Raw genomic sequence first — 22,904 nt, forward strand, 5'->3', positions numbered from 1 at the left:
AGAGACCAACCCCCACCTGGCTGCAGCCTCCCCTCAGGTAGCTGTAGAGAGCAGTAAGGTCTGCCCTGAGCCTCCTCTTCTCCAGGCTAAACACCCCCAGCTCCCTCAGCCTCTCCTCATAGGGCTGTGCTCCAGACCCCTCCCCCAGCCTTGCTGCCCTTCTCTGGACACATTCCAGAATCTCAACATCTTTCCTGAACTGAGGGACCCAGAACTGGACACCGGACTCAAGGTGTGACCTAACCAGTGCTGAGTACAGGGCAGAATGACTTCCCTGCTCCTGCTGGCTACACTGTTCCTGATCCAGGCCAGGATGCCATTGGCCTTCTTGGCCATCTGGGCATGTTGCTGGCTCATGTTCAGCCTACTGTCAACCCACCACACAAGTCCAGAGTCCAGCTGCTCCACAAGGGGCTCTGCAGTAGCTGTACCTGGAAGACGCCCTGGGCATCAGCAGCCACGGCTGCATGCAGGGGAGTGCGCCCCATGTTGTCCCGCGCGTTGGCGTCGGCGCCGGCATCCAGCAAGCGCTTGGCAGCGTCTGCTCTCGAGTAGCGGGCTGCCAAGTGCAGTGCCATCTCCCCAGTGCGGTCTGTTTGGGCCTGCAGGTTGGCACCTTGATAGATCAAATCTGTGATTATATTTGCTGAGGAATCCTCTGCATCCTCGTCATCCTCGCTGATATCGGAGCCGCCCACGCGCAGGGATGCCAACATCAGCGGAGTACAGCCGTCTGCAACAGAAGAGATGGCATCAGAGCAACCTGAGAGAGACAGCAAAAGGGAAGGGAATGCCCTCACAGTTCTCTCTCCTTGGACACCTACAGCTACAATCTCTTCAGTCACCTTAACCCAGGCCTGCTCTCTTATCTTAAAGCCCAACAGAGTGAGTGAGCTGCTTTCCTTCCAAGCAGGACTTCAACCATCTACTGCAGCCCCAAGAGAACTTCTCAAATAAGAAAAAGCATCACGAAACAAAACAAAACAAAACGGGTTTGCTGCTGAAGTGGAAAACTTCCTCAAAAATATAAAGGCTAGCTGAATTCCTAAAGAGGAGCAAGGGCTATAAAAGTAAAAGCCTTCCCCTGTGTAACTATTCACGTGGATGCTCTGGTCACATACCTGGGGAGAAGAAACAACTGACAAAGGAAAATAACTGCCCATCTAGCCACTGATTATTGGTGGCATTTTGCAGATATTGACCTGAAGCAAAACGCAGATGAAAGCTTTCATATATGTTACACACCAAAGCCTTCACGAGATGGTCCCTGAAGCTGGGATAGACAATTTCTCAAAGCTGGAAAATGCCCCAGAAATGAGGCTGAACCAGCCTCATCCTGCTTTGTGTAACATCCACCATCAAAGCCCTTAGCAACTGACCAAGCATGCTCTGTGCTTTCCAATAGTACACTGTGTAGGAAGGGACATGGAACAGGATCTCCTCCAATATTAATGAATGGTGTACCAGCAACACCCTACACATGCACAATGTCCTCATGCAACCTTCCATGGCACCACGGACTGCCCACAGATGCAGACTGCTGGAAGTCTCACACAGTTCAAGTGCTTTGGAAGATGCTGGGTTCCTATCTCTCCATAAGCCTCCAGTGATGGGGGCTCACACAGATGGGACATCTACAAAGGCTAAATTCACATTCACTCAATCATGCTTCTTCAATCCTCTAATTTAACTTAGCTCCCTGATCAGAGGGTTTGGTCCAGGAAGACTCTCTCATGCTGCTGGTCTTTCGCTATACCACCCCTGATGTAGCGTAATTAAGATCTAGAACACCTCCATATATTTTCAGCACTCCATCAAATGCTGAGTCATTCAGCAGACTGAATCTCTCAAGATATTCACTGTCTCAAACCAAAGACTTCACCTGTAGATGCTAATGTTTGCTTACTGCTTTTACTGCTTTACTTGACCATAGGCACCTAGAAAGTAAGAGGGACTGAGATGACAGCAGGAGTGAATCATCTCTGCTAACCAAAACAATTCTGTGATTCCAAGTGCCTCACTGGAGCTCTGCAAAGGTGAACACAGATTTTGCTTCTCCAATATAGGTCACTAACAGAATTAGAGCGATTATGGTTGGAAGAGAACTTTAAGATCATTGTGTCCAACCCAGCACTGCCAGGTCGCTGACAGACCCTGTCCCTAAGCGTCACACCTACACATCTTTTAAATACCTCCAGGGATGACGACTCCACTGCTTCCCTGGGCAGCCTCTTCCAATGTTTGACAACCTTTCTGGTGAAGAATTTTTTCCTATTAACAAATCTAAACCTCCTGAAAATTCAAGATACTCTTTCAGCAACTGATTTAGTCCGTGAACAAGCAGGGAACCTTCCTGGACCCTAGAGACAACAGCTTCCCTGCCCATGGCAGGGGGGTTGGAACTAGATGATTGTCGAGGTCCTTTCCAACCCTGACAATTCTGTGATTCCCTGCCTGCACAGCTCTGTCTGCACTGAATGAAGTGCCTGAGCCCTGCAGAAAGCCATGCAGCAGAATGAGGATTCTGTGCTGATAAACAAGCTGATGATCTCCTACTGAAAATAAAAGAGAGAGCTCTAATGTCCTGCTCCCATTTCTTACCTTCTGATCACCTAGCTTTTTTGACTATCTTAGGGCAGTTTCAAAACTTCCTGCAAGTCCACCATTCTGCCACCAGGCACAGTGTGAGGCAGGGGCAGAGGGGGGCACAGAGGCAGGCTGGTGGCAGCAGCAGGCTGGTGGCAGCAGCAGCAGCCTGCATGCTCCTCCTAGTGGCTTCCAAGCACAGGGGACACTGCCTTGCACAGAGCTGTCTTCTCAGGAGCAGTTGGACAGCAGCAGTGCTGACGTAAGGACCTGGGTTCAGTTCCAAGACTCAGTCCTGTCTATAGACCCTCTTTGACAGTTGTCCAAGGCTATACCTCCCCTTTTATCCTTCTCCCTCCCACTGCTGGCTCTGCCTCCTTGTCCCAAGTGAACACTTCTCAGTATTCAGGTCAGGCTGTGGTCTCCTCCGTACTGCCCCAACACAAAGAGCAGAGAGACGGAGCACAGAAAGAAGCTTTCCTTTTCTCCAGCACCACAGCCCTGGGAAAACCATTCACAAGAAAGGTCTTGCTTGCTCACTCACTACAGTTGTTCCGGACAGATCATGCTTAGCTGCTCTACAGGGACACAGCTATAGTCTGCATTAAATCCTTGGAAAAATTAGTGGCCACCCTCCAAAAAGTGTCTCAGGTATGTGCAGCTCTTTTCAGAGCTTTGTAAGCTGGCCACACATGGGTGGTTTTATGAGACCAGCAAAAAGCACATCCCAGCAGCACATCACAATTAGTTGCTTGATGGACTACTAGGAAGAAAAAAAAAAAAAGAAAAGATGTGGACACAATGTCTCTTTTCCTGCTTCCAGCTTGTTCTCTGAAAGAGCTGCAAAAGAACCCCAAAGGATCCAGCTGGAGGCAAACACACAGCATGGAAAATTCCAGTCTGAACCACTGAAGTTTTAGTAACTGAAAAAGAGGGGCATATAATAGGGACAGTTAATCAGTTTTAATTATAGGTGGTGTTACCAATTCTGCCCTGTAATTGCATTTCCCTGGTTACACACTCACAATAACTCCAATGAAAAGCACGTCCTCACCACTCTGGGGAACAGAGGGAAAGAACAGCATGGGGAGGCAAAGGTGGTAGCAGCATTTTATAGAACCTCTTCTGTTTGCTCTCTTTCAACAAGACAGCCCCTGGGCAGATGTAAAACTTGGAGTAAGATGGTAAAGGCAGAAGTTCATCAGGCAGGTACAACTGAATACTCATGCTGGCACAATATGCTGAAAGCTGGGATGTGGAGAACCCACTGACCAAGTCTCCATCCAGGCAGTACTTTTGTAGGAGAGTGAACCTCTTGGATCCCCCTAAACTCAGAGGCTGCAGAGGTGTTAGAATCATAGAATCAACCAGGTTGGAAGAGACCTCCAAGATCATCCAGACCAACCGATCACCCAGGTTAAGAGAGGGAACAATCCTTTGGTACACCAAGGTGTTCCAACTTCCCTCTCCTCTCTCTACTGTTCTATCTGCCCACCTGGACCTATGGCCAGGATCTAACTCACCCAGCTCCAGATGTCTCCAGCCCAAGCACCTGCACACAAGTCACTCATCCTCAATACCCTTTGTAATGAAGGGCAGAGAAGCATTTCCTGGAGTGTGAGCCACCCAGTTTTCAGGAGCCTGCTGCTCGAGACAGACATGAACTGCCTCTCAGAAGTGCCTGTTTCTTCCCTGTGCCCAGAGAGGAAGAGGAAGGTGGCCATGGCAGATGAATAGTTCCACTAACTGTGAAGAATCCTCCCTCTCCTTACTAACCCATCACTCCAACACTTCTCAGGCTTTTAAAATTACTTCTTCCCCTGACAGTAACTGAGCTGCTTCCTTCTGATGCTGCAGAGGGGGATAACTTAGAGCAGCCTGTTGCTTGCTTCACAGCTGCATCTGAATGGCAGGAAAGCAACTCACAGGTCAGTATTATTCCATTGCTGCTGTTGGATAAAGCTTTGAGTGCATGTGAAAATAAGCAGTCTGAAGTGTTAAGAACACTACTGCCTGCAATTGGAAAGCTTTTACTCTGCCACACAACTAGAAGCTTCAATAGGGAAAATAAAGAAAAGCTTAAATTTGGCAGAAACTGATGGTTTATGTTCTCACATTCCTTACACAGAATTCCCTCCTTCCCTGTGCTGTGCATTTAGGAGAGCCAACGGGTCAGTGAGCAGAAAAAAAACAATAGAAGAGAACAGAGAGAATAGGTCCAGGCATCATTAAATTACATGGACATATTCCCACAAAATCCAATAAAAAGCAATTGCAGCTACATCATCAGGATCACCTCCCTAAATATGAACAAGAGCCAGGATTGCAGCTCTCCCAGCCAGAACTCTGGTTAACTCTCTCCTTTCAGAACATAGGACTCCACCATTACCAGGAGATCCATCCAGTCCCTTCCCAGGCCACACAGCCTTAGTGCTAAGCTCAGAAAAAGCAGCAGAGCATTGTTACTGCACTCAGTCATCTGAGACCAATAGAGCACAAACCTGTGTGCACATGTGCATGGTAAAGAAGTTCCCTTCAAAGTTCCCAGCTTGTTATGATTACAAGTTGATCATCATATACTGAGGATATAAATCAGTGAATAAAAACCCCCAAACATTAACAAGCTGGCTGCAGTGCTGCTCTGTTCCAGCACAGATGTCTCATACACTGTCTGCCAGAAGTCATCTTACTCAGGCAGAAGCCATCCTCCCTTCCACCCCAGATAACAGACACCTCAGGTAGAAACCCTACTAAGTTGGTCCTTAGCAAAGTCTCTGCAGCAATCCGGCTGGAGAAGCTGGAAGGTTATTCCCAGCACAACTCTGTACTACAAACTTCTGCTGCAGCAGCTTTCTCACGATACCTTTTAGGCACACAGTGTTACAAAGGAGATCCTACCCCTGCAGATGCTACAGGTGCTTGCTAAGTGAACTACTTCAGTCCTGGTTAAGTGATGTTCCACAGACCATGACCCAAGTTCTCCAGCTTTCTTTTCTAGAGTGCATGTGAGCTTCCTTTGAGTACCAAAGGGGGTCTGCTGAAGTTCCTGTGTACTCCATATAATTTTCAAGCATTAGCCCTCCCAGCCGTGGGAGGCCAGGGAGTGGCTGGCTTACAGAACACATGGAGACAGACTGAGAGAGTTGGGGTTGTTCAGCCTGGAGAGGAGAAGGCTCCCAGGAGACCTTATTGTGGCTTTCCAGTATCTGAAGGGAGCTACAAGAAAGCTGGGGAGGGACTTTTTGGGTGTCAGGGAGTGATAGGACTAGGGGAAATGGAGCAAAACTAGAATTGGGGAGATTCAGATTGGATGTTAGGAAGAAGTTCTTCATCATGAGGCTGGTAAGACACTGGAAGAAGTTGCCCAGGGAGGTGGTGGAAGCCTCATCCCTGGAGGTTTTTGCAGCCAGGCTGGATGTGGCTGTGAGCAACCTGCTGTAGTGTGAGGTGTCCCTGCCCATGGCAGGGGGGTTGGAACTGGATAATCCTTGAGGTCTCTTCCAACCCTGACAATTCTATGATTCTATGGATGCAGAGAGCACTGACCTGGCCCTCTGACATTGACATCCAGAACATCCACTTCTTGATCTGCTTGAGGTGGTGTAAGGGCTAGTGACGTGCTCCCACAGACGTCTGCTGCCTCCAGGTGCTGCTGCGTCCATTGGCGCTGATCTATCTGCTCATCACCTTCTGGGAGCAAGGCTTGGTCCTCAGCCTGAGCACAGGAAATAAGCAGTTGCTTCAAAATGCTCATCAAGTGGCCAAAGACATAGAAACTTCTTGGGGCTTTCTTAGTGTTGTTGGAGGTTTTTAGTTTGGGGTTGTGTTTGTTTTGGGGTTTTTTGAAGGTTGAGGGTATTTTTTGTTTTAAGCTGTTGATGATCTCCGTTTACCTCTGCTTGGGACACTGGAGCAGCAGTGACCTGCTTACTCTACTGGCCTGTGGTGGCAGTGTTAACCTGAGGATTTGCTCCCCAGATGTCATTAGTCATACTTCACAAAGCCCTAAACAAAAGAAGGTTTTGAGTATGGGTTTCTCTCTGCAGGTTAATGCAGCTGCTGTCCTCACCAGCACTTTCAGCGGTGAGTGTGAAGTACTCAAGTCTTGGAGCTCCTTACCTTTGCTCTCTTTGGCTGAGGTCCACCATCACCTGCCCAGTGTTCGGTTGGTCCAGAATCTGCCAAATTACCCTCTGGTATCTGGACAGACAGATTTCTAGCAAACAAAGAGAACACATCATTTTGCAGACTGACCAGGGGCTACTACTGCTTTTTTACACTAGCCTGCAGAGACCAAGGATGAGATGCTTGCAAGTTTGGTGGCTTGCAAAGAGAGGCATTGAGAAATAAGACATCACAAGCAGCCAACAATGGCATTAAATATATTTAGACCTGCAGACTTGGTTAATTTAGTGGAAAGTCAAAACTGCCTAAGCGTGATCTTTCTTCTGAAGCTTTCTATCCTTCCAAGCCCTGCCTTTAATGAATTGAGCTGGAGGTATTAAAAGTTCATTGCCACCTATCAACCCAAAAATGTCTCACCTGTTCCAGGAGGAAATCATGCAATCAGTCCCCAACTGCTGAACTGAATGGAGTGTCAGAAAACCAAACGTAACCAGGAGATCGAATTTTATAGATTACAGTTAAAACTCTTCTGTGCAAAACAGATGTACTAAAATTTAGAGAATTTAGAGAAGACTGAGAGGGGATTTAATAAATGTCTATAAATATCTGAGGGCTGGGGGTCAAGAAGGAGGGGACAGGCTCTGCTTAGTTGCACCCTGGAGTAGGACAAGGGGCAATGGATAGAAAACTCCAGGACAGGAGGTTCCACCTCAACATGAGAAGGAACTTCTTCACTGGGAGGCTCACAGAGCACCAGAACAGACTTCCCAGAGAGGTTGTGGAGTCTCCTTCTCTGGAGACTTTCTGCACCCTATCTGGATGCATTCCTGTGTGACCTGTGCTGGATTTCATGGTCCTGCTCTAGCAGGGGGGTTGGACTCAAAGATCTCCTGAGGTCCTTCTTCCAACCCCTAACATCTTCTAATCCTAAGGAGTTCCAGCTTAAAGGGGCAGTTTTCCCCACGGAAGTTAAGTGCCTTTAATGAAAGACCGACACACCATGTTCTCAAAACCACACGAATAAACACAGAGGCAGTGGCCCCAGTGCAAACTCACTTGAGCCCAACGGCGTCTTCCCCGACCGGCTCTCTGCGCTTATGGTTGCTGGGGTCCCTGCGCAGAATGAAGCCCTCCGGGAGCCACAGTGAGCCGTGCTTGCGCTTGCGCTTTGCCATCATCACACCCAGCAGCAGGATCAAGAGGATGATCAGAGCTGCCACAGCAAGGAGGTAGAGCAGCTGGGTCTTCGGTGGTAGCAAGGGCTCACCTGAAAATTCCAGTGCAAGCAGAGGGAGTGTAACAGAGACAATGATCTTTGAGGATGTCTTCTTCCCTCACTCAGTCTTCCCCCACAGGGAATGTGTTGTATCCACACTGGGATGCATTTAGAGCTTGAGAAGATGCTTAGGCTATGCTGCAACTGTTGGGAGAATACTTCCTGCCTTTCTGACTTCCCTTGGTCTAGTTCCTCAAAATATCATTTAGAGTACATGGCTGCAGAACTGAAGATCTTGCTCCTTCCTCAAGAGTCCTGCTGGCTGAATACTGCCACCATGAATTAGTGTAGAGAGAGCTGATCTACATCAGGCTATGAACCCCACTAGGAAGAGTAATATTACTAATCTATTATGAGATTGCAGCTGGGCCTCAGACTAAGGGAGAGGGGAGCAGGAACCTCCAGGATTACATAATGCCAGGGGTGTACTAAGGAATGCCCTCCTCCCTTCTCTCCAGTGGCACATTTTTCACTGAATTCACAGCTTTGAACAGGAATGGTTTGCGGTGCAGACAGCATCACTGCAGTGTGGCACAGCTGCAGCACATGAGAGATTCCCTTTCTACAGGGACTAAGATGTCTAGGCTGCAGACTTACCTGCCCTGCCTTGCTAAGCAGATGTCCCCCAAGAGCAGAACAAGCACAGTGCACATAGATACTTCTGCAAATGTGCATGAGTAAGTCAGCTCCCAGAAGCCACATTGAACAGTGAGACATATGAAGGTGGTGATCAATAATCTGAGCATGAACTTTGCAAGCCCAAGTGTGCTGACTGCCTTCCTACCCCAGGCAATATCTCCTCTGCAATTACTTACTCTGGACAGACACGAAAGGATAGGGCAACATGCCCTTGATGGCCTGAGCAGCTAAGAGAGCTGCAGCAGCTTCTGTGTTGTGAAAACATTGCTCTGAATCCTCTGCACACTGACGGTTGTCAATCTCCAGGAACACCCTGGTGCTGCAGAAACACAGGAAGACGGCACAGAAGTCAGGGACAGCAACTTTTGCCAAAGCGCTTGGTGAAACTACAGCCCTTAGAGTTAGCCATTCCACCCCATCACTGAATGTGGTGGCTGCAACAGCTCTACACCTCCCCTTAAAAAGAAGGGCTACAATCCTAGAATCATAGAATTGTTAGGTTTGGAAGGGACCTCAAGTATCATCCACTTCCAACTCCCCTGCCATGGGCAGGGACACGTCACGATAGATCAGGTTGCTCAGAGCCACATCCAACCTGGCTGCAAAACCCTCCAGGGATGAGGCTTCCACCACCTCCCTGGGCAACCTCTTCCAGTCTCTCACCACCCTCATGGGGAAAAATTTCTTCCTAACATCCAATCTGAATCTACCCACTTGTAGTTTTGTTCCATTCCCCCCAGTCCTATCACTCCCTGATGCCCTAAAAAGTTTCTTCCCAGCTTTCCTGTAGCCCCCTTCAGACACTGGAAGGCCACAAGAAGGTCTCCTCAGAGCCTTCTCTATTCCACACCGAATAGCCCAAACTTTCTCAATCTGTCTCCATAGGAGAGGTGCTCCAGCCCTCTGATCATCCTCATGGCCTTTCTCTGGACCCATAATGCCCCAGACAGGTACCTCCAAGCAAGAGGCAGAGGAGCACAAGAGCATCTGCTTACCCAATGACCTCCTGCTCCAGCTCCCTGTGCTTGCGAACCACCACCAGCGACCGCCGGCTCCGTGCTGCCGACTTCTCCCCATAGTAGGGGAACACCATGGGGTTTCCCTGGGAGTCCAGCTTGATCCTCAGGTTGGTGTGCAGCAGAGTTCCCAAAGTGCGCAAGAAGCTGCGAACATCCCCCAGCAGCTCGTCAGGGGGCATCAGGACCACGATGATCAGGGTACCCTCTGCCAGCTTCTCAGCTTTGTCGCCAGCACAGTCCAGGCCGTCCCAGCCGCACTCCTCACTGTTACAGCCCTGGTCGCAGCGGCCATCTGCATAGTGATCTGCACAGTACTTGTCATACCTGCAACAGTGACAGGATCACAGGCAGCATGTGGGACACACATTCTGTACACTATATCCCTATACAGTCTGGGGGCCAGGGCCTTACTCTCCTGATCACAGAATTATCTTGGTTGGAAAAGACCTTTAAGATCATCGAGTCCCACCATTATCTAACTCTACCAAGCCTGGTGCTAAACCATGGCCCTTAGCACCACTTCTGTGCGTTTTTTTAAACGCCTCCAGGGATGGTGTTTTTTTAAACACCTCCACTTGCCTGTGCAGACTATTCCAGTGTTGAAGAACACTTTCAGTGAAGAATTTTCTTCTAATGTTCAATCTAAACATCCCCTGGTGCAACCTGAGGCCTTTCTCTCTTGCCCTATCATGTCTTTGTAAGGGAAAAGACCAACACACACCTCACTTCAACCCCCTTTCAGGTAGCTGTAGGGAGCAATGAGGTCTCATCATTTTAGGTAAAATAACACCCATTCAGGATATAAGGAGAAGAAACATAACCCCAGGATATGCTAGCAATCTGGCAGGGTGGAATTAGGATGCACAGAACACTCCAAGAAGATGTGCTTCAGTTCTAGCACCAGTGGAAGAGAACTGCTTATTCTGTTTACTAAGATCAAGCTGCAACCCCTCCTGCCTTAACCAGAAAGATTCCTCCCAGCAAAGCTGTAGCCTTTATCACAGCTGAATAAAAAAAAGTGCCATGGCAAACAAGTTGGAAAACACATTCAGAGGTATACAGCTAGGATAGAAAAGAGGCATTGCTGGTATGGAGTGACATTCACAGCACAGGAAGCAGTAGTATTAAAATCCAGTAGAAGGTGAAAAGCCTCCGCTTTATACTTCCACAAAAAAACAGGGCACACTGATCAGTAGGTAACACATTACCATTGCTCAGGCTATCAGCTTAGCTCATGGCATACAAACTCCAGAACTTCTTCCCAAAACAGATGAAAAGTACACAAAGCAGCAGACACTCCTCGATGGCAAAACTTCAGTGAGAGCAACAACCAGCAACAGAAACAATGGAAGAGACGGGAGCAGCGGGCAAGCAGCGTACCAACTACTGAAAGCACCAGCAGGAGATGCAGCAGTGACACAGAGAAACCAGACCAAGCTCAGATCAAGCCTTACTTGCACGTTCTGCTACTCTGCTGACATTCAAAGTTGTCAAACAGGCACTCCGGTGTGTTGCAGAACTCATCACACTGCCCATTGAAAAGCATCCAGCAGCGCAGAGAGGAGGAGCAGTTGGCCCAAGGATCTTCCATTGTCAGGGAGCAGTCACCTCCATCCCACTGGCAGGCATGAGTGTTACAGTCCTCATCACAATAGCCGTCTCTTGCTTTCTCTGCACAATGGGAATCCAGACAGCCTCGGGGCTCTGGGCTGAACGTTACAGGCTGCTCACACTGGCTGCCTTGGGTGTGAACGGGGCACTGACAGTAATAATAAGGAGGCTGAGAATGAGGGTGGCAGCTTCCCCCGTTCTGGCAGGGGGCACTGGCACAAGCCATGTTTGTCTGGCATTCCTCTCCCACAGACAGCTTGGGGCAATAGCACCGTGGACCAGAAGATGTCTGGATGCACTGCTCTCCTTTCTTGCATTTCACTTGTCCACAAGTACTGTGGCTGCTGAACTCACATTTTGCTCCAGAATAACCCTATGACAAAAAAAAAAAAAAACCACAAAACAAAAAAACCAAAAAAACAAAGGCAAAATTAGCAGGTTACCAACTTACTCTTTGACACTCTGAAGGCCTCAGGCAAGGTGTCACACACAAACCCTTTCTTCTCCTCGATTCCTCAAGCCTCATTGCAGGATTTTCTACATCGAGCCTCAGGGATAAACTGGGAACTTATGAGGCCACACTGCCACATTTTAAAATGTGGATTTTGCAGAGCCATGAACAAGGGGAATCTTGCAATAAGCAGAGAGAACACAGGATAGCAAACCAAATGTTCCATTTTCTAGGTTTCAGGCAGAAAAGGCAGCTATCCTGCCTCCACAGCACAACTGCTTGGGGTAACAACAGGCAGCATCATACTCCCAAGGCACCTAGAAGCCCTGGGTGTCTCAGATAAATCAGAATCAACCAGGTCGGAAGAGACCTTCAAGATCACCAAGTCCAACCAATCACCCAGCCTTATCTAATCAACCAGACCATGGCACTAAGTGCCTCATCCAGGTTTTTCTTAAACACCTCCTGGGACCTCAACCCCACCACCTCCCTGGGCAGCACATCCCAATGGCCAATCTCTCTGTCTGGGAAGAACTTCTTTCTAAGATCAAGCCTCAACTTCCTCCTGACCATCTTGTTCTGTTGCTGGTTGCCTGGGAGAAGAGATCAATCCCCACCTGGCTGCAACCTCCCTTCACGTAGTTGTAGTGAACAATAAGGTCCTCCCTTGAGCCTCCTCTTCTCCAGGCTGGACATCTCCAGCTCTACACCACAGGACGTGAGTAGAGAGTGTGCAAGGACACACAGCTTTGCAAGCAGCACAGAAAAGATAACCTTCATCTGCAGTGGAGCAGTGAAACTACTGAGAGTGTGGTCAGAGAAGCCTGCAGGTGAGGCAGGCAGTGCAGACCCAGGGTGCAGCGCTTACCGGGGGACACTGGCAGATGAACCCCTCAGGCATGTTGCTGGCAACGGCGCAGCTCCCTCCGTTCTGACAAGGCTTCCGCGGACACACGTCGATGACACTCTCACAGTGACGACCTGGGCAGAGGAGAGCAGAGCCATCGGTGTGTGTGCACATCACAAAGCACCACTCTACGGTGGACTCCCAATGAGACAAACTGAGTCTCCAGTGAGCCCTCTCTCTCCAGACAGGTAGGGAACATTTCTCCAGATGCTCTGCGAGGTGTTGCCTAAGCAGTGCTGGAGGAAGGCACACCTGCAGGATCCATGAGGTGTAATTTGGAGACAGCCTGCCCGCTTTTTCTGCCTCCAGAATGTGCACAAACCAGCACCAGGGCAGAATCTGCTGCTGCAGTCCCCAGGTCAGCCAGACAGAAAGGCTGCAGCTGCTGTATCACATCAGTCTGGGGGGTCCCTAAGCCTTCTTTACCTTTTGGGAGAAGCTCAATAAGTCCAAAGGGAAATCACACCCTAACTGTGAACAACCCACCCTCAGGACCAGATGCAACAAGAGGAACAGGACAAGGCAGCAGACCCTCCTCAGGCTGATCAGCCAGACAGAGGTCTTACTGCCCTGACTAGCATTTGAAGCAGCTTCGAGAGTCAAACTCTGACACCAGACTATAAAAAGATGAGGATGACCTAAGTATGAACTGGACCCCCTAGGAAAACATTAATAGAAGTCTCCACACATGTGCAGCCAAGACTGACTGCTTGCAGACAGGAGCAGACAGGGCAGGATGGCCCACAGAGTGCTGGCATTCTGTCAGTCAGGAACCACAGCAAAGCCACCCCATTCCCTCCCAGGCAGGAGGGTCAATGTGGAATGCACAGAAGATCAAGAGCTCAAGGAAGAAGCTCGCTCCCCCTCCATGCCTAACATTTCCAGACAGACTTCATGTCTGAGACAGAAGCTCTCCCTGCTCCTCCTAGGCTGCAGCAGGTCTGAACTCCCTATGCTGCAAGTTCTAGCAACCCTTTCACGAGAGCCAGAAGCAACATGAGGCATAATTCGCAAGAGCAAGCTTAGCAGATAGGTTTATATCTAAGCCTATCTGATGGTCTTCACCAGCATCCCAGTAGCTGGCCTGGCTCCACTGCCTTCGTATGAGGCTCACTGAGGAACTTCTTTTGTCAGTTTAGGTAATGCATTCAAAAACTTCTGTGTGAATTCTTCAGATGTACAACTTTAAGATTTCTTTGCATCTGACAATCCCAAATTTAGTGGAAAATTACAGCATCTTTACATTTTAAGAGAAAAAAACGGATAAAAACTACTGGTAAGGCATGCAAAGAAGGTCACTGGTAAGCTGGGAAAGTCAAAGGTTCTAATGGAGGAAAACTGAATACATAAGTTAAAGTGACATGGAAGCCTGAAAATTGAAAGTTAAGACACATCTGGAGACTATTAGCCCAAATTTATGCCCAGTGGGAGGCAGAAAGCAGAATAGCAGCAATACTAAAAGACATCTAGAAAGAGTGAGACATAAGTTTGCACAGTGTGAAATTCTTGCAAAGCTGTGATTCAAAGCTGGACTGTGGAAGGATCACATCACTAAGCTAGGAATGCACAGTCTGTCTGTGCATAGAGTATCCCATCCTGGCCACCTCACCAATGCAAAGCAGAAAGGGAGCCAGGAGTAGGAAAGGAGGCCAAAAGCTAATTATGGATACTATGGCACTGATTTACAGGGGAAATTCTTATGCTGCCTTGCAAAAGAAAAAGTCATGGAGAGGCTGCTTATGTGAACAGTTACACGTCCAATATTAGAAATGTGGAATTATGAAGGAGAGAAAAGTACTGCAGGAAAAATATCCTGGCAACCCAGTGTCTCAGGAGGTTCTTTTGAGACAGCTCTGGAAGCCAAATCTCTTAGAAGACTTTTAAAAATGGCTTAAAACCTGAGCCATGCTGTAGGGAAAGAACCACACATCGTACAGGGAAGCAGCTAGACAAGCTGACTGCCAGAAAGGGAAGGAATGGCCATCTCCCAAGATCCTGCTCCGAAGCTGGAGGAACGTTTACCACCACTCACCAGTGAAGGCACTACGGCAGACACATATATAGTCGTTGATCAGCTGGACGCAGTCCAGGCTCCCACGAGGGTTACAGGGGTTCGAGAGGCACTCGTTGATGTCTCCCTCGCAGCGCTCGCCGGCGAAGCCCGGCAGGCACAGGCAGCTGTAGCCCCCGATCTGGTCCAGGCACTGCCCCCCGTTGAAGCAGCGCGGCGCCCCCGGCTCCGGTGCGCAGTCGTCCACGTTCTCTTCGCACAGGCGGCCTGTGGGGACAGCAGACACGGGCAGGCTGAGCAGGCAGTGCTACGGACACCTTCCCCACATTGCTGGCCAGGTTTCATGATCATGTCACACCGTCCCAGACGAACACAGGTAAAGATCCCAGCTCAAGCCAACCCATATCCCATGCACAACAGCCGGCCTAGGGGGCACGTGCTTTAGATCCAGGCCACGCTGGTATTTAGTGGCTGTCACGCTTCACTTCAATTAAAGGCACCATTAAAAAACACAAAAACAAGACAAAACCCAAAACCCCAAAGATGCACTCAATTTAGCCCTGTGACTCAACACAGCTGACAGTCCTGCACTGAGCTTCCCAACTGGCTGCCAACCCTGGAACCCCTGCAAAGAGCATCTCTAGCACCACCATTAAAACAAGCAACAAGAAACAGGAAAGCAAGTGTGATAAATCACAGATAACTGGCCAGTGTGCCATTCCTGCCATTTGGCTTCTGGGGACCTACAGTAAACTTCAATAGCTTAAAACTAACCTACAGGCACTGAACCTTTTTTCCCCAAGACTCCAGGACAAAGGACAACGCAGGGTCAAAATTGAAACAATTAAAGGACGTTGGAAATGATGCAAGAACTAAGTAAGTTTTCTGTATATTCATAGGATCACAAAATTGTTTAGGTTGGAAAAGATCTTTAAGATCATTGAGTCTCTTTTAACCCAGCACTGCCAACTGCACCACTAATCTGTGCCCCCAGGTGCCACATCTACACATCTTTGCAAGTGCTCCAGGGATGGGGACTCCACTACTTCTCTGAGCAGCCTGTTCCAGGGCTTGACAACCCTTTTCATGAAATTTTTCCTAATGTCAAATTCAAATCTCCCTTAGTGCAACTTAAGGCCATTTCCTCTCGTCCTATCAATTGTCTGTTTCACAGCATCCCAAAGGAAACCTTCTGTTTACTCTATCAAAACCAACAGCATTGGGAGAGATCTTAATGGTGAACTTGTCCATCCCCGTCGCCAAAGATGGATCATACATTCCCAGAGGACACTGTCATGACCTATTCCATTAAAAGAAGAAGAACTAAAAAACAGAAGCAGCATTTATTTTTAAAGAGAAAATATGTATCCCAAGGGATTTGGTGAACTTTGGGAACATTCCTCAAAGCAAATAATGCACTCCCTTCAGACTCTGCCTCACGAAACCAGCGGTCGGAAGATTCACTCTTGCAATGTTCAGTTAATTGCCGAGCTTCATACCCCGAGTTCCTGGTGGACAGGAGCACTTGAAATGACTGACGAGGTCTATACATGTCCCTCCGTTCTGGCAGGGCTGAAACTGGCACTCATTCACTTCATATTCGCAGTTGACACCTTGGTATCCAGGCACGCACTGCCAGCACAAAAACAAGCGTGAATAATCTGCTCCTAACAGATACATCAGCAGACATCTGAGAAAGGCTAAAGAGACAAAGCAAGACCTCAGTGGGACAGACTGGGGCTGCCTTTGCAGCTGCACAACTGCAAGTGATTGCAAGGGCTGTGCAGCCAGCCAGCTTCGGTGCACAACTTGACCGTGGAACTACTCAGTAGCACACTGCATGTTGGAATTAGAGTGACTTCATTCCTGCAAAACACAGCCCTACAATCCTGACACTGGCTTAGTAGTTTTGACCTAAGGTTTATATAAAACTCATACTCCCCCCATTCTGGGCACGAGCTTCCAAGGGGTTGTAACCATTCTGAAGAGCCTAGGAAGACTGATATACCATAATCTCATGATCTACACTGCTCTGTGCATCAGCTGCAGGAAAGAGAAAGCAGTGGAAGGCATCTCCCACCCAGAGAGGCAATGGATACATTGCCCATCCCACAGAGAGAACACAACATTTCTGGAATGCATTCTGCCTAACATATTGTAATAAAAACTACACCTGGGGCAAAAAAATAATTCAAGAGAAGTACTCCATCTCCAAAGAGGTAAGGAGTTCAAATGATCAGCAACCACACCTCCTTAGGATCACACCTCTAATCCAGCCTTAAAAGCCTCTCGGGAGCACTGCTGCTGCTCCAGCTAAATTAAAGATGCTTTCCAGGTGCAGGCTGCTTTTATCCCCTTTTTGAAGCTATTCTACCACTTGCATGTGTTTCTGATCTCTCTTGATTCGTTTGCATTGCAATGTTCCAAACATTCAGACCTGTTCCTACTAAACCATCACAAGTTACCTCACACTGGTATCCACCCAGGTGATCCCGGCAGGTGGCACCGTTCTGGCAGGGGCTGGAGTCACACTCATTCAGCTGCACCTCACAGTAACTGCCAGTGTAACCCACCTGGCACTGACAGTGGTGTGTGTTTCCAACATTGAGGCAATGACCAGAGTGTTGGCACAACTGGTCCACTGTGACACCTGGAACAAAGTGAAATAAAGTGAGCAGCTGTGTAAAACACGTGCCACCCGTGCTGGCAGCTCAGCCAGGAGTCACCATGGCTAGACCCAGGGAACTGCAAAGCTGAAACTCAGAAATGTCTAAATTACAGTGGGGCAGCATCACAACTGGCTTCCAACTAAACTCACTGCCATGTCCCCTTTGGATGACCAGCACCAACGCTGCCATGGAGTACCTGTGTTGCTGCATTATTTTACCACTGGCCGGCAAATACACATCTGAAGCACTGCTGTTGCAGTGCAAAGGTTCAATGTTTGCACCTAGAATGATTGCAAAAAGTATGGGAGCTTGACACCCTTCTCCTTTGGCCCTGCATCTGCTTCTTTAGATTTCCTGGATTGAAAATCATAGAATCATAGAATTGTCAGGGTTGGAAGGGACCTCAAGGATCATCCAGTACCAACCCCCTGCCATGGGCAGGGACACCTCACACTACAGCAGGTTGCTCACAGCCACATCCAGCCTGGCTGCAAAAACCTCCAGGGATGAGGCTTCCACCACCTCCCTGGGCAACTTCTTCCAGTGTCTCACCACCCTCATGATGAAGAATTTCTTCCTAACATCCAATCTGAATCTACCCATTTCTAGTTTTGTTCCATTCCCCCAGTCCTATCACTCCCTGACACCCTAACAAGTCCCTCCCCAGCTTTCTTGTAGCCCCCTTCAGATACTGGAAGGCCACAATGAGGTCTCCTCGGAGCCTTCTCCTCTCCAGACATGCCATGACACTTCCCATTGGCCTGAGCTTCAAGCTATCTCCCAGGAAGAAATTCCCTTACAAACCAAGTATTTCACACGTAACTCAGAAGCAGGAAATTATGACTGTGGGGGGAGGAGGGGCATGCTATTACCTATAACTAAAGAGTGCATTGAGCAGCCAGTGTTCTCTGCAGAGGTGCTTACAAACATCATGAACTACAAGCTGCCTTTCTTGTATAAGGACAAGACATTTCAAACCTGGCCTGCCTGGCACTCAGCAGAAAGGCATAAACAGCTGATATGTTTTTCCAAAAAGGCAGCTCATGTGAGCCAGCACTCCTGAAATACTGAGACATCATAAAATATTTAATTCTTCTTTCCTAATATTTTTATGGTAGCAGCTAGCTTCCTACACCAGGGAGAATCAAAGAACCTTGACTCCCAAATACAATCCTGTGGAGCTTTTTAGCTTAGAAGTGACCATGATCAAAAACCTAGAGGCAAAGCTCTCTGGGATTTGCAGTGCATGCTGTGTTCACAGGTGTATGGGGAAAGGAGGCAGAGGTTTGTGATGCATGGGGAAATGGTAAAGCACAGAGGATGCTCATTTACCCCTTTGTGAAGCTGCCACTTGACAGGAGACATTGGGGACATCACAGTAAGCACCAGTCCAGCCAGACGGACAGATACAGCGAGTCTGGGCTCCCTTCTGGTCACAAGTGCCTTTATTCTTACAAGGAGACTTGCTGCATAGATCCATAAGAGTCTGGAGAGGAAAAAAAACCACAACATGAGGTATGGCAAGTGCAGCAGGAAACAGGACTTTGAGTACAAGCTCAAGAAGCAAAGCAAGGCAGCTCTGCAAATCTGGTTCCACGAGGCACTGGGGAAAAGGGACAGAACTTCCCAAGTCTAAGCAAAGCTGCTGCCCCAACAGTCCCAAGGGCTCACACATGCCTAGGAAAGTGCAGATGTACAGAGACACAAACTCCAGGTGGCAGCACCATTTCAGGAGTAAGCTGCTGCTCACACCTTGCTACATAGAAGGATCTTTGGCTCAGACTAAGCTTCTAGTTCTAGTAGGAGGCTTCCAGCTATCACCAGGTGACTTTTTTCTTCCCACCCAAACTCCCTGCCCCCACCCCACCATCTTCACTGCTTTTTGAGGGTGCCAGGTATGTTCCACATTTTGATCTTCACTTTTCTTTTCTTGTCATCAGCTCACCACATCTGCACTTGGCCCCATTTGCTCTGGTATGGTCTCCCTGAGCTCTCCTGTCTTCTGAGAGTCAAGAGAAACTTCACAACTATTTTATGAACAGAAGATGGATCAAAGCATACTGTTTGTCTTGATTCCTTATATATAGTGCTTCCAAATAAAGAGACTAAAACACAGTAAATCATCAGATGAAAGTGAAGACCCAAAATAACTCTGTCTGACCTAACATAAACCAGCCACTAACCATCATTTCCTTTTTGAGCACTTAGCCTTCAAAGCAGTACAGCCATCTGATGGATTTCAAGCTGACTTGAGGGAAGGATGAGGTTTTTAAAGAGAGTGGTACTGAGTTTTGGCTGCAGAATGGAATTTCACTTGCAGAAAGTCCAGCTTTTCAGATGCAAACTGTCTCCTCACAAAGATTAAAGCAGAAAAATCTGTGCTTTCACAGGCAGGCAGAAAGAAACTTGGAATTAAGTTTTATCACATGTAGTTGAGCGTGAAGAAGAAAAAACACCAAGCCTCTTGCTTCTGCATCTGTAATGAGTGGCTGACTGTTTTACATGCAAATTCTATAACTTATGAATCATTGCCCTAATTTTGTGCTGCTTGTTTAGCTTTGCTAATTAGGTCAAGCCAGTTTACCACTTAAACAAGAACTACAGTGTGGCTGTAATCTATAAATCTTCCCGATACAGCTCTGAATAGCACTGACAGATTTAGAAAGTTCTGATTCCTCATATAAAAATGAGTAATACTCATGACAATTAAGCTTCTCTGAACATAAAGCAGACTCTCTGAGAATCCACAACATTTAATCTGGGGATAGGAATATTAATCCTTTTCTCCAGTAAAAACAAAGCAAACATAACAGAAGAGGAACTACCAAACTCCACAGTACTTTACGACCACTCTCGATGCTAATTCTCCCGATGAGGTTTAAGTGGTGTGCCCAGAATGCATAATTAGGGTAGCAGAGGGGGTTGCCTTTTTGGATCACTTCATTACTTTGCATTCACTTCCTCCATTAGCAATACCTAAAAGCAGACCTGGCAATTTAACGTGGAGCAACACACTTCTGGGAAAGCACCTCCCCCCGCACCACGGAAGGGCTGCTTCAAACAGCCACTGCTCTACAAAGACACAGTGGCACCAAAGACAGCTGCAAAACTCCTACAGAACTGCAGTGTTCTCCAGCAGTTTAACCAGTGCATGGTTTTATGTTGTTTTGATGGCAGCACTCGATCTGCTGCAGGAGGAAGCCCAGACTGTGCTTACTGCTCCAAAGCTAAAAATAGTCTCAAATCGTTCTTCTTGTTTTGATAAGCAATATTATAATAAGAAAAACTCCAACAGGAAAAATTAATTCAGCATTGTTTCCACTGCAATATGCCAAGTTTAAAGTTTTTAAGGTGATCATTCCCCTGTACTCAGCACTGGTGAGGCCACATCTCAAGTATTGTGTTCAGTTCTGAGCCCCTCAAGGACATTGAGGGGATGGAGCGTGTCCAGAGAAGGGCAGCGAGGCTCATGAAGTGCCTGGAGCACCTGGGCTAACAGGAGGGGCTGAGGGACCTGGGGTTGTTCAGGCTGGAGAAGAGGAGGCTGAGTGATGAGACCTCATCACTCTTTGTGACTCCCTGAAGGGAGGTTTAAGTGAGGAGGGGGCAGCCTCTGCTCCTTGGTGGCAAGGGATAGGACCAGAGGAAATGGTTTCAGGCTGCACCAGGAGAGGTTTAGGTGGGATATTAGGAAATATTTCTTCACTGAAGGGGTTATAAAACTTTGGGATGTTCTGTCCAGGGCAGTGCTGGAGTCACCATCCCTGGGGGTGTCCAAGCAGGTGTGGAGCTGGTGCTCAGGGACATGGTTTGGTGTTAGCCCTTCAGTGCTGGGTCAAAGGTTGGACTGGATGAGCTTGGACGTCTCTTCCAACCAGATCTATTCTGCGAAATATTCTGTGAAATAATCAGTTGTTTACAATCTGGGTTTGCAGCTTCTGTGCTCAGCTGTGCAAAACTGAACTTAAGTCTGCAAGCAAGGCCACAGCTCTTTATTGAGGACATGCCCAGGACAGCCACCTCAGTTACTGCCCAAAAACAGTTTTTTGGCTTCTTAGGAAAAAAACCATAATTCTACAATCAACACAGAATAAGTACAGCTCCCTGTAAAAAATAAACAATTAAATCAGGTCCTACTAATCAAGACTAATACTCTGCTCCTAGTTTTGTATGTGTTTGGCCCCCTTTTAGTGCAAGACTGCCTTCCATCAGGACAATTTTATGCTTCAGATGGAATGCAGCCATTTTCCAAGCTAGCAGCTGGTTTTCATTTAAGAAGAAAACTAATGTAGAAAGTTCCAGTGACACCTGTCCTCACAACCAAGCATTTTCCTCCTCCTTGCAAACAGATTTGATTTCCAGAGTTCTGAACAGGGACACCTGATCTGTCAAACAGAGGCACTGCACTTATTTTTTCCTGGGGCTACCAGGCCAACCACCTCTTATCAGAGCTGGAGGAGCAAGAGCTTGCCACGTTTGCTACCTCCCATCTAACCCAGACATTTCTGCTGTTGGACAGTTGAAACCACAGTGCCCTGGTGCAAAATGGGCAAGGACACATCACCCACCTGGCAGTTTTTCCCAGTATAACCCAGGGGACAGATACACCGATACGTGCCCAGGCTGTCCACGCAGGAGCCTTTGTTCAGGCAAGGACGGGAATCACACTCATTAATTTCTGTCAGGCAGAAGGGTCCAGTAAATCCCACTGGACACTGGCAGGTGAAGGAATTGATCCCATCCACACAAGTACCTCCATTGAAACAGGAGCTGCAAGAGAGTGAGAACAAAGGTAAGCTGAGACAAACTACAATTAGCTCCCAGCCAAAGGAGCGTGTAAACATTACTGGAATGAGAGAGCAAACCAGATTACAGAACCTCTTGGCCACTGCTGAGTGCCTGCTGAGGAAGCACAGATCAGGTAACAGCAGCTCAAGAGGATTCAAAGATATTCAGGGTAAGTCTCCACAGGGCAGCCTGATCCAGTGGAAGATGCCCCTGCTGACTGCAGAGGGGATTGGGACTGGATGACCTTTGGAGGTCTCTTCCAACCCAGGCCGTTCTGTGATTCTATGATTCCAGCTGACTGCCTTCCACCTCAGCAGGCAAAGAAAGTAAGGCAGGGTTTAGATGATTCATTAGTGATGGAAGTAACTTATTTCATGAAATCTTCCCAGCTTCAATGTGATCACAAACAGTCCTGCACCAGCTAGGCGTGGGGCTTGCTCACACTGATAAATTTTCTACCAATTTGATTATAAATTGCAATTGTATGACAAAAGATGAGAAACAAAACCCTCTGCCTATTTTTTTGAAGCTTCAAAGCAGTCACAAATATCTTTTCTCAAGGAAAAAGTTCGTCTAACATGCAAAACACAAGCAGGCTTTTCACTGAAATTATGTGAAAGTATTGGTATTGCTAAACCCCTTCCTCCCCTTCTCATGAGAATTTTACAACCTTCATTTGTAAAACTACTCATACACGCCCTGGCAGAATTCAGATCAAAGGAAATACCCCTCCCCACTCCCCCCCCAGATCTTCTGATCATAAGAAATTCTGCCAGATTAGGTGTCCCTACAGAGAAGTGACTGGGAAAGTTAGGAGAAGTT

General features: G+C 47.9%; 1 protein-coding gene across 1 annotated transcript in view; it reads right to left on the reverse strand.

The window, feature by feature from the left end:
• NOTCH2 (notch receptor 2) overlaps nucleotides 1–22,904 on the reverse strand; it is a 103,876-nt gene that overhangs the window by 5,048 nt on the left and 75,924 nt on the right. The window contains exons 22-34 of the mRNA XM_054384186.1: nucleotides 21,863–22,064; nucleotides 18,627–18,780; nucleotides 17,091–17,275; nucleotides 16,125–16,257; nucleotides 14,647–14,892; nucleotides 12,576–12,688; nucleotides 11,100–11,629; nucleotides 9,622–9,969; nucleotides 8,803–8,945; nucleotides 7,768–7,978; nucleotides 6,706–6,802; nucleotides 6,133–6,301; nucleotides 432–733 (exon numbers count right to left, since the gene is read on the reverse strand). Of these exons, the coding sequence (XP_054240161.1) occupies nucleotides 432–733; nucleotides 6,133–6,301; nucleotides 6,706–6,802; nucleotides 7,768–7,978; nucleotides 8,803–8,945; nucleotides 9,622–9,969; nucleotides 11,100–11,629; nucleotides 12,576–12,688; nucleotides 14,647–14,892; nucleotides 16,125–16,257; nucleotides 17,091–17,275; nucleotides 18,627–18,780; nucleotides 21,863–22,064 (2,833 nt within the window). The remainder of the gene's footprint in view (nucleotides 1–431; nucleotides 734–6,132; nucleotides 6,302–6,705; nucleotides 6,803–7,767; nucleotides 7,979–8,802; nucleotides 8,946–9,621; nucleotides 9,970–11,099; nucleotides 11,630–12,575; nucleotides 12,689–14,646; nucleotides 14,893–16,124; nucleotides 16,258–17,090; nucleotides 17,276–18,626; nucleotides 18,781–21,862; nucleotides 22,065–22,904) is intronic.

This window comes from Indicator indicator, chromosome 10 (assembly GCF_027791375.1).
Source record: "Indicator indicator isolate 239-I01 chromosome 10, UM_Iind_1.1, whole genome shotgun sequence".
Taxonomy (NCBI): domain Eukaryota; kingdom Metazoa; phylum Chordata; class Aves; order Piciformes; family Indicatoridae; genus Indicator; species Indicator indicator.